The 12564-nt window shown below is 34.5% G+C and overlaps 1 protein-coding gene across 4 annotated transcripts in view; it reads right to left on the bottom strand.

Moving 5' to 3' along the window:
- The window catches only part of LOC126716602 (disease resistance protein RGA2-like), a 49715-nt gene that overhangs the window by 2663 nt on the left and 34488 nt on the right, over positions 1 to 12564 (bottom strand). For all 4 annotated transcript variants that reach the window (XM_050417433.1, XM_050417434.1, XM_050417436.1 and 1 more), the window contains one exon: positions 2554 to 2917. In XM_050417433.1, the coding sequence (XP_050273390.1) occupies positions 2554 to 2917 (364 nt within the window). The remainder of the gene's footprint in view (positions 1 to 2553; positions 2918 to 12564) is intronic.

The raw sequence follows: 12564 nt of genomic DNA, 5'->3' as shown, positions 1-12564 counted from the left end.
CTTTCTCTACAACTCTAGTCATATATAAAACTTATTTTAAAAGCCATCAAGTATGGAAACAGAGACCTAAAACTCATATACTCTGTGTGAAACTACTGTGTTTGTGCGCCTTAGGGTTTTGTAACCAAGTGATTCCTGATCTTCATTGTTTATGAAGTGAAGAACTTTGCAACCAACAACAATCAATCAATTTTCTGGAATTAGTCATGTACTGGAATCCGTACAAAGGAGTTAGTCACAGATTGAAAATTTGTGAAAAGTAAAAAAGTTTGTTACAAGATCAAATTCAATTGGGTATTGAAGCGAAGGTTCAACTGTAGAATGGTATTTTGGGATAGGCTAGGGTAGTAGTAAGATTCCCCATACTTGTAACCGCTTGATTATTGAATAATGAATTCTTGGGAGTGGTGATCTTAAACTCACCCGGTGGGATTTTTGCCTTGCTAGAGGTTTTCCCCATTTGTCAACAAATCACTATGTTAATTTTTTTTTTTTTCCGCTGCACTTAGTTTATTTAGTGACTTGTTGGTGTCTTCACGATTTGTATGTAATTTAACCTAATTAATCAACTTAGGTAATTGAATTAATTAAAAAATACCATGTCAGCATCCTTGTTAGCATTTTAATAAATAAAAAAGGAACCTTAGAAAATTAACAAATAATGAAATAATTTTTAAAAAAACACCTTTTTTTTTTTTTGCTTTTCATTAATTTTCGTAAGAACATTGTTCTTCTTCTTCCCATAACATGAAATTCATGCTTCATGTTCTTCCCCAAATCAAGACAAACCCAACTGGCCAACGCACTCATAATCAATGTTAGCACAGAAAATTCTAACACATTCAACATTGAAACCTCTAGTAAATCAAACTCATAAATCCAAGAAATAAACCCATAAACCCAAAAATTTTATTGGGGAACAAACACAGAAGAAGCCTAGAAAAACATTAAAAAAAAAATAAAATAAAAAAACCACAGACACGAAACCAAACTCATTGAGACCCAAACCTGTAAACACGAAATCAAGACCCACAGCCACATCGATCTCCATGGCCACACTAATCTCCACCTTCACTATCGACCACCCACCTCCACGGAAACCCAGCCACCTCCAACCAAACCTGCAAACACGAGTTCAAGAACCACAATCGAAGACCCATGGCCACACCTATTTCCACGGCCACACCGATCTCCACGGCCACAACCCACCCCCATGGAAATCCAGAAAAACCTAACCACCTCCAACCAAACTAGTAAACACGAATCCAAGATTGACAATCCAAGACCCATGGCCACACCAATCTCCATGACCATACCGATCTCCATGGCCACAACCCATCCCAATGGAAACCAAGAAAAACCCACTTAAACCCACTACCACATTGCCGAAAAAACCTAGCCCCTTAGAAACCCAGAAAAACCCATTCAAACCCACTACCACTATCGCCGATCAAAAAAGAAAGAGGGAGAGAGAGTCGAGTTACAGAGAGCAAAAGTCAGAGATTAAGAGAGAGTGAAGGATCGATCTCTAGAGCATGAACAAAGGAAGAAGACAAAGAAAGATACAAACACAAACACGAATTGTGAGAGAGAGAGAGGATCTGGATATGAAAAGAAAGAAGAAAAAGAAAGATACCAAAGAAAATGAAATATATACAAACACAAACACGGACACCAAGTGTTATTTTCTCAATCTTTAAAATTGAAAAAGTGTTTTTTTTTTTTGAATTTTTCAGTTAAATTTTTTTTTAAATATTTTTTTTATTAATTAAAATGCTTACTTGTCAATTTTTAAAGCCAAACAAAATTTTTAATATTATTTTATTTGCCACATCAGCATCTAACATGCCACCTTGCACTTTGTTTGCCACATAAGACTTCTCTATTAGTGGGTTGACGACAGAAACCAAAATGGAAATGATTTTCTATTTTTAGGGATTGAGGTAGGAGCAAAATCGATTTAGAGACCAAAATGAGATCAAGCCCAAAATATAGGGATCAAAAGGGCATTTTCGCCATTCACGAATTATGCCAGTAAGTTAGATCCTGTGGAGCATGTGAGTCACTACAACTAAAGTATGGATATCTATTCTAAGAATGAGGCGTTGATGTGTAAGATTTTTCCTTCCAACCTCGGTCCCATAGCCATAAGGTGGTTTGCTAGTATAAAAACTAGCTGAAATAGTATAGTGGGATTCATAAATAATACCAAAAAGTACAATCTAACTCATAAATAGTAGCAAAAATAAGTTAAATAGTATAATAAGCTGACTTTAAATTTTAATCCCAAACACAACCTAAAAAGACCTTGACAAATGAGTAATATCGACAATATTCTGGTCCAACAGACAAAGTAAATGTGTAAACGTAGCAAAAGTAAAGGGTGGCTATCCGATCGATTCTTAAATTTTTTAAAAAAATGTAAAACGTTTAGGAAATTAAAAGTTGTTTCAGTAGTTTGACAATTGACCCACATTCACAGTTCATGCTTAAGCTTTTGCCAATCTTACTAGTGTTAAGTAAAAAGAAAGAATTTTCAGGCTATAGAGGTACCTCAGATTTCAAGGAGGGAAGCCTATCACGGATGGAGGCAAAAAGTTCTAGTGCTGCTTTGTTAATGCAGAAATCTGGGTTGGTTTTGGTGCGCAGGAATTCAAAGAGGGGAAAAGACTCCTTATGAGTTGATGAAACCAAATCCCCTCCTCCTCCACCCTGAATATAGTCTTTGGAACAAACAGGCCAAGTAACGAAAGCTATGGTGGTACAATTTGGTTGCTGAGAAACTTTGTATCTTACTGACAAAGATGGCTGTTCATTTTGATTGATTTCACTGTACAGGTCTTGAACTGCAGCCCAAGAATGGTTCAGAACACCAGAGCTGACCACAATATTTGCCAATTCTAACCCACAGCTAAATCTGCCACAAGAAACAAAAATTATAATAATAAAAATAATGATACACCAAAACGTTAAATCTCCTCTTATATATTTTTATTAAATGTGAATTTTAAAAATCTAATCGGTGGATTACATGTTCTTATTATGTCATCAATCAAATATTTAAATTTTAAGTTTTTTTGGTATAAAATTACGCATAAAAAATAAGTATATAAATCAAATAGTAAATAAAATCATATTTGAATGAAATTTGAAATACATATTAAGAACATAAAATACATACAATCTAATTATTAAATTTTCAAAAGTTAAATCCCAACAAAAAAATATATGAGGAGTTTGAAGGGTTTCTCTTAAAATCAGAGATAGACCTAAAATTTCAAGTTAAAGGGGGCCGGAGTATAAGGAAAAAAAAAAAACTCTAAATAGGCATCCATATAGTTTTAACTAATTATAAATACACAAAATCATTTTTCTTAATACATTAAAATAGGAATGGCAATGGGGTCGGGGTCGGGTTCGGGCCGAGTTTCTTTATGCCCAAACCCGACCCGCGAGTCTTCCCTATAAACCCGAACCCGCCCCGTTTAATAAACGGATTTTTTTCTGCACCCCAAACCTACCTTGTCGAGCCCCGCCCAGCCCATGCCACTTCAGGGCCCACTCCGTGGCCCAATCAAAAAAAAAAAGTTGCTTGAAGTCCTAAACCTCCACAAACCTAGATCAGAAATCCCAAAAAAAAAAACTCAAGATCATGTTCATCAATCTAGATCAGAAACCCAAAAAAGAAAACCCCAAGACACCAAGATCTTGTTCATTAACCTAGATCAGAAACCCAAAAACAAAAACCCTAGGATCATATTCTTCAATCGGACCAGAGTAGCAACTAAAAACCCAAAAACAAACATAAAAATGTCAGATTTTGTATTTTCCCTTTCAAAATCACAAACACAAACACAAACCCAAACACAGAAATCACATACCCAAACCAAATTCTCAAAAAAAAAAAAAAAAAAAAAGGAACCAAACCCTAACAATCCCAAAGGTCCCAAACCCTAATGAACCCAAACAGGAATGGCAAAAAACAAAAAGAGAGATAAGTGAGGCCGTGAGGAGGGAGAGTGAGAGCAATTGAGGGGGGCGATGGTGAGGCAGTGAGGCCATGAGTGTGGCTGTGTGGGTTGGTAAGAGTGACAACTTGAGGAGTTGAGGGCGGCGACGGTGAGGCTGTGGCCGTGTGGCTGTGGCTATGGCTGTGGCCGTGAGAGTGACTGGAGATTTGAGAGAGGGAGGGTGGCGGTTCAGAGATGAGAATGGGAGAATGAGATGAAAAATGAAATGACTTAGGGTTGTTTATAACTATATATATATATATATATAAGGGTAGTTAGGTCATTTTGTATGTAACTGGGTTGGGTTTGGGCTGGGTTTTAATGAAACCCGGGCCTGACCCGGACTCGCTTCGGGTTTTTTATTTTAAACCCATACCCAACCCTATTTTTAATCGAACCAGGAAAAACCCGACCCATTAGGGTTGGGTCGAGCTTGGTTTGCCATCTCTACATTAAAATGCAATCATTTACCAACAAGGACAAAAAAAAATGTTTCTTTTTTTAATACTAGGCTAGCTAGGATTTTTTATTTTTATCTTTTTTAAATTAGAGTATTCACAATAGTGATGTTAAAAAGTTTAACTTTTAGCACATCAAATATCTACTTTTTCTATTTTACCACCTCACTTTAGAATACACTCAATATCAAATGTTCTATTTTTTTACCATTTCATTTAAAATAATATAAACAACTCATTAAAATAACAAAGGAAGAGAGAAAATTTGAGTTTTTTAATTGAAGGTAGAGAGATAATCTCAATAAAATATTGTATTTTATTTTTAACAACTTACTACAATCAACTGGTATTTATACCAGTTTACTATAGTTGTAAAAAATTTAGCTTTAACTTTTTCCAATTACACATGTATTTTTTTGTTCTTTGGTGGTCAAATAGTTTTGTTGCTAAAATACAATCACTATTGTGAATGTTTTAATCTGTTAAGTTTTTGGGTTTGATAATTACTACTTAGACTAGGCTAGCTAGGCTGATTGGAGAAAATAGAGGCCTAAGATTTTGGAAAAAATGGCCAACTACAAAAATAAAATATATAATAAGTAAAAAAAATTAAAGAAATTGGGCCAAGAAGGCCCTGGCCCCTTTGGCCCCACTTGAGTCTGACCCTGCTTCAAACCCTTGCTGTATGTGTATTTCTTGTATTTTATTTGCGTAGTATTTTTCAAAATATATATTTTTTATGGTAAATGTGTAATAAAAAGCTAAAAACTACTTTAAAAGTAAATAAATAAAAAATAAAAATAAAAAACTAATTTCTAAAGAAGCTAAAAGTTCATGATTAGGAAAAAAAATACTGAGTTCTAGCAAAACTCAAAGGCAGGATTGCTTTCACCCACTCACATCCACCCAAAATTAGAAAAAGAAAAACATAAAAAGTTGAAAATTTTTTCACCCTCAAAAAACTTACAACTTATTGGGGGATAACTTCGAAATGCTAGACATGTTTTGTTAAAGGTAGTAACGAAACGATGTCGTATCAAATTAATCAATTTACAGTCCCAAAAATTTGAAACGGGAACGTATTGGTTCGATAGGATTAAAAGATTCAGTCGGTGGAGCACGTGAGTCGTTTACGTGATCAGAATAAATGTACACGTGACTTAGCCAGTACTTTAAAAATTGTTGTTTTAAGCTTTCCCCCTCTTGCTCTGGTTGCGTATATAAGTAACAGAGCACTGTAAATTTCATTTTAGTGCTCTCTCATTTTTTTCAATAAATAAAAGATCAATAGTTTACTTAGATTGTGAGAGACTTCCACGAGATTTCTGAATGGTATCCGAGCTTGCTTGGAGTTCATCCATTGCATCTCAATCGGATACATCTTCTGAGAATTCTGTCAATGCTTTCAGACAGAGGATGCGAATTCCAGTCCTGGCACATCGCTGTTGTTTCCTTAAAAGCCAAAAACAAGATCGTATTTGTCAATGGAACCATTACAATTCCATATCCAAAATCTCCTCTCTTCAACATTTAGACTCGATGTAATACTATGGTTCTTTCTTTGCTGATCAACTACCTGTCTAAGGAGCTTGGATCTAGTGCGATGTATGCCAATGCATCAAGAGAAGTAAGGTTAGATACTTAGATCTGAAAGAGAGGTTTTCTCAAGGTAACGCAGCAAGGATCTATGACCTCCAGAAGTAAATCGCTTCTCTTATGCAAGGACAGCTTTTTTTTAAGTGTCTATTTTCTTAGATTCAAAGCACTATGGGATGAGTTTTTTAATCTCTCCATTTTCTGAATGTTCTTGTGGTGCTATTTAAATCTTGATGGAAACTCATCAAAGAGGTCATGTTATGCGATTTCTTATAGGTGTTGGGGACTCTTATACACAAGTTAGGAGCCAGGTCTTAATGACTGAGCCTTTACCAACGATTAACAAGGCATATTCTTCAGTAATTCAAGAAAAACCGCAAGAGATTGGAGATTGTTAGGTTCATGTATTTTGGTATTGTCCAACCATGTCAAATTATGTGTCTTTTATTGAGTTTTGATGTGTCTTAAAGTTGTAATTGAATATCAGGTCAAAGATGCAAATTTTGCTCAAGAAAAGTACATTTTTAGCATGTACTTCGCTACCTCTCGATCTATCTAGAATCCTTGTCTTCTCGCAGATCAGCAAAAATCAGCTACTTGATAAAAGCTTATAACTTGTTTGTTTTAAGTCTGAATTGAGATCCATTTGAACCAGTATTCAAAGGACCTTTATAAGCCATATATTAGAAGGCTTTTTAGAGAAGATTTGTACTAGATCTTAAACTTTTCTTTACTGTAGTATGTTAAGGACATATTTGATGTAAATTGGTTAATCCTTTGACAAAACACATTTTACTTATAATTGGGTAGATCTATGATAGGTTTAGTACTTCAAAAAATAAGTGTTCAAGTTAAGTATTGAAGCCATGAAAATCTAATCAAGAAACAAGTGAAGAAATGTTGTTCATTAAAACTCGACAAAAGTCTCAATAGAATCCTTTCTATCGAGATTTAATGTTGAAGCTTGATAGAAGCTTGACACAAGCTGTATCTGTCGAGAATTATGAAATCAGACTTTTCAAATTTGATTACACGCATATTCCTATGTATTTGTGTATGATTTCTTTTCTCACAACTCTAAACATATATAAGGATTATTTTAAAAGGCCGTCGCACATGCATTGTGTAACCAAATGCAAAAAGTGGCCTATTTCATTATTCTTTCTGTAGAAGTTACTGCGTCTTTGAGCCAAGGGTTTTGTGATCAAGGAGCTTCCTGATCTTCATTGTTGATGAACTAAAGAACTTTGCAACCAACATCTTCTTCTAGTTGGTGGAGTTAGTCACGTACTGGGATTCGTGCATTGAACGGAGAGATTGCCGCTACAGTACAAGTCCAATTGGGTATTGGAATAAGGGTTCAATTGTAGGTATTTCAGGACAGTCCAAAGGGTTTGATAAGATTCCTTATACTTGTAATCGCTTGTGATTGATAATAGTGAATTCTCGGGAATGGTGACCTTAAATTCACTCGATGAGGCTTTGCCTCAGTGATTTTCCCCATTCGTAAACAAATCACCCTATCAAATTTATTTTCCGCTGCATTTAGAGAATTGGTGATTTGTTTGTGCTACTACGCTTTACATGTTAAATTGATCTAATTAATTAACTTTGGTAATTAATTAATTTGCAAGGGGTCAATTCATTTTAACCCAACATAGTAGATTTCTTTTATGGAAAGTTCCCTCCCCCCATGTTTTTTACTGTGAAACTAGTTTGTTTCATTAGTTTTCTTCGAACATCATATCGTCTTATTTACTATTCTGTTGTGTGTGATGTTGATGTTTCTTTGTTTAACCAAGGACTATTCACAATAGATCTAATTAACAATTTAGCTCTAAAACTTGTTAATTTTATCAACCAGGATCTAAATTTCCCAATAAGTGGTATCAAAGCAAGTATACTCTGATTGGATTAATTTCCTCAGTGTGATCTTTGACCCTCATTATCACGGATCGTGGACAAAGTCCTTTTATTCCTCATTTGTCTGATGGTACTAACTATGCATACTGGAAAGTTTGCACGAAAGCTTTTTTTTTTTTTTGGTAGTCTTTTGATGAGAAAGTACGGTTGGCTATTGAAGTTGGCTGGAACAAACCAAGTGAACCCCCTGCTACTTGGGATGATGGGAAGATCAAAACTGCAAATTTCAACGGTAAGGCTTTAAATGCTCTCTATAGTGGTGTGAACAATGAAGGGTTCAAGAAAATATCCTCCACTGAAATTGCTATAGAAGCATAGACCATTCTTGAGACCACCTATGAAGGTACTTAACCTACGAACGATACAAAACTTTAAAGACTCACTAATAGTTTTGAAAAAATAAGGATGGACGAGAATAAGACCTTTAATGAGTTCTATGCTATACTTAAGGATATTGTGAACTCTGTTTTTAATCTTGTATTACGACATATGTGATTCACTTGTTAGGAACATATGTCACTATTTTATGTAATTGGTTAATCCTTTGATGAAACGCACTTTACTTGTAATTTGGTAAATCTAGGATGTGTTTGATACTTCAAGAAACCTTATTTCAAGTGTTAAAACCATGTAAATCTGTCCAAGATTCAAGTGCAGAAAATGTTGTTCATTAAAGCGCGACAGCTAGCTATCTATCGAGACCTTTAGAGCTGTTGAAGCCCGTGGCTCAACGGCAGCTCAACAGATAGGGCATATGAAATTCAGAATTTCTAATTTGTTTTTCATTCAATCCGTGATTGTATGTTTGGGCTTTCTTTTCTCACAACCCTTGATATATAAAATGATTATTTTAAGAGCAGTCAAAGAGACACAAGTTGCACAAGTGTTGAGCAAAGTTTGTTCAAGCAAATTGTGACCAGAGACAAAATTTGCCCTAGTTCATCTTTGTTGTGAAGAAGTTACTGTGTTTGTACACCGTAGAGTTTTATGACCAAGCATCTTCTCGATCTTCATCATGTGATGAACTGAAAAACTTTACAGCCAACAACCTTCTCTAGTTGGTGATTGAAGTCGCATACTGGGATCCACGCAATTGGTTAGTCACGTACTGGGAGCCGTGCATTACAAGGAGAGATTGTCACTACATAACAAGTCCAATTGGGTATTGGGTAAGGATTCAACTGTAGGTTGGTATAAGGTACAGGGATTCCTTTACTTGTAACCGCTTCTTGTGATAATAGTGGATTCTCGGGAGTGGTGGCCTTAAAATCACCCGGTGGAGTTTTTGCCGTGTAGGTTTTTCCCATTTGTAAACAAATCATCATGTCTATTTATTTTCCACTACATACTTAGTTTAATTGGTGATTTGTTTATGCTACCACGCATTTGCATGTTAATTTGATTAATTAATAAACTTTGCTAATTAATCAATTAATTCATCACAAATGGTCAATACGTTTTTGGCCTATCATCTTGGAGAATTTATAACAACCCAAAGTTGTTAGGAAAATCCTTAGATCCCTACCTAAAAGATTCCATGTCAAGATCACTATCATTGAAGAAGCAAATGACATTGATACAATTCCTTTAATTGAGCTTGTAGGGAACCTTTCCTATTAGATGAGTTTAGGTAAAAATAGGAAAGGGTGGAAAGAGTAGGAACATGTCTCTTAAGGCTATAGAGGAAGAGACTGATGACACTTAAGATGAAGATGAGGATGAGGATGAAGACATAACTGTCATAGCTAAGAAGATTAGGAAGCTTCTCCAATATAGGAAAAATGATAAGAACAAAGCTCATAGGAATTTTGAATACTTTAGGAAGGCTAAGAGTGAGAAAACTCTAATCTAGTGCTATGAGTGTAAAGGTTTTAGTTATATGAGGATAAAGTGCCCAAATTACCTTATGAAGGAAGAGACCAAGAAATCAAAAGGTAAAGTGTTGGTTGCCACCTTAAGTGATACTCAGAATTATCTTTCTAATGAGTATGATAATGAATGTGGTAAATATATGACTTTCACTACTACAACTAATGAGGTGATAGTGGAAACTGCTAGTAATATTAGGATTCTTCTGATAATGAAGTACTTGAGAAGTTGACCCTTTAGGAAGCCTATGATATGCTGTGGACTAAATACATAAACTCTTAAAAGAATTCTCATCTTTGAAGAAAATAACTTAATAAGATAAAAACTAAAAAAGCTTATCTCTGAGTCAAACTAAAATCACTACTAGGTTAGTTGAAACTCTTGTTATAAAGAACACATCTTTAGATGAGAATGTCAAGAATCTTGAGGTTGAGCTTAGTTAAGCTAAAACTCAATTAGAGAGGATTTCAAGTGCAAAGCTTGATAAGATTTTGAGCGCTCAAAAGCCTAGTTCTGATAAAATTGGCTTAGGATATGTAGGATCCTCTAGCTCCTTTTCTTCCACGACTTCTAAATCAAAGACCATGTCTGTGCCTCAATTTGAGAAGGTTGATAAAGGTAAGAAACCCGTAGGTGATGTGTCTAATTCTCAGACTTTTGTTAGACCTCATTTTAGGAAATTTAGTAGTTCTAAGACTACCTATGTGTGTCACCATTGTGGTGTCTTTGGTCATACTCGTCCTAATTGTTTCAAGTTATATCCTCATAAGCGAGTGTCAAAAAGGTCTCAGATTTGTTCTCAAGGTTCTACGCCTTTGCTTGGAGAATTATTAAAAGTTTTGAGCATTTTAATTTAGTTTAAGGGGAATGCTATTTCCTCTATGTCCTTCGATAGACATGCCAGGACCTATGCCTTTTCATCTTCACAGCCCAAGACTCAAGCTGTGTGGGTGAAAAAGGATTCCAAGATTTAATTGTCTTCTTGTTTGTCCTTTGCTTTAACTTTCTAACTAAAGTAGGACATTCATTTTTTATTTAGGGTCCATTTGGATACAGCTGAAAACTGAAAACTGAAAACACTTTAGCAAAATAACTTTTAAATGTGTGAATAGCGCCGTGAGACCCATTTTTAACGAAAAAGTTGCTGAAAAGTGAAGTTTGTGGGTCCCGTGAACAGTGCACAGGATCCACTTATGTGCACTGTACACAGGAGAAAAGTCAACAACTGCAGCTAAAAAAAAAAAAAAAGGAAACGTGAAACGCAAAATGCAGACGCGCAATAAGCCCAATCCAAATGGGCACTTATTGTGTTTCATGCATATTATATATACTTGGAATCTCTTGTATTCATTTGCATGTTTTCATGCATTGCATTGTTTTTTTTTTTTTTTTTTAATTAGCATTGTGTGTTTTTATTTTTGGTCAAAATACAAAAATCCAAAAACATTGAAAATTTTCAATAAAAAAAATACAAAAATATTTTGTCTTTTTTTTTTTTTTTTTTTGGTTACATGGACATTAATATCTCTCAATTGAATTGAAATATGTTTAACATTGTGGAGAAACTTGGAAAGTAATACGTCCACAATATTTTTACAACACTTTCATTACAAATCATAGGTAGCAAGTTGTTATTGGTTCTAATTTGAACCAACAATTGAAATTACTTTTTTACCCACTAGTAACAGCCAATAACAACATGCCATTAAGATTTGCTACGAAAGTGTTGTTAAAATGTGGTAGACATAACATTTCTCATTTATAAAAGTATTTTATGCACCGTATTTTCTACTTTAGCACATGTACACTTGTTACTCTTAATTACATTTTGTTGTAGGTTAATTTTATGGATTTATTCATTGAGAACCTTGAGTTTTTAAGTCAAGAATTGATATTAGTCTTGAAAATTCTTTTGTATCATTCACACATATTAAAAAGATTATGGAAAGGGCTACTTCTAATTTATTGCGAAGCTACATTATGTGTTATTCATAGAGAGGGCTGCCTATTTCAATAGTGTGAAAGCCACCACTCATGGATGTTTAAATGCTTATTGGAGGGAAAGGGTGGGAAAAGAAAAGAATTTTTCTTAGAGAGATATATAGGGTGGATAAAAATCATATGCAAATGCTAATAAAACATCTTTTTAAAAGAAGGAGAATATATATGCATAAGGAGAAAGGTGAAAACAAAATATTGAAGCTCAAAACTCTTTGAATGACTTGAAAACCTTGGAATTTTGATAATGTTTATTTTCATAACTTTTCTCTACTTTTGAAGTTGATGTGAGTTTACAAGACACTTGATCACATGAAAACCCTTTGCATGCTTGCATTTTTAGTTCATTGATAACTATATTGTATTGTCTTAGGTGATCATGCTTTGAAGTTTTTACATGCATTTGTACATGGGTCACATAGTGTCAAGCTTTGCATAAAATGTAGAGAATATTGGTATTCTATGTGCAATCTCATTTTTATTGTGTGTTTTATTCTTTTTTCTTTTTTATTTCCTCAAATTGTTTTTCTCCAACAATTGTTCTATCATTTTTCTTGAAATGGGAGAAAGTTGTTTTTATAACCCTTGCTCTTTATAGGGGGAGTTTTACCTGTTTGCGTTCTCTGTGTGTGCTATTCATATTTTGCATATGTTGTCCCCATAGAATCCATAGCATCTTTTTTTCTTTACATTCATGCTTATATATGGAT

Source organism: Quercus robur, chromosome 3 (assembly GCF_932294415.1).
Source record: "Quercus robur chromosome 3, dhQueRobu3.1, whole genome shotgun sequence".
Classification (NCBI taxonomy): Eukaryota; Viridiplantae; Streptophyta; class Magnoliopsida; order Fagales; family Fagaceae; genus Quercus; species Quercus robur.
Note: the sequence above shows the minus strand (reverse complement) of the source record. Positions and strands in the feature narration are given on the sequence as shown.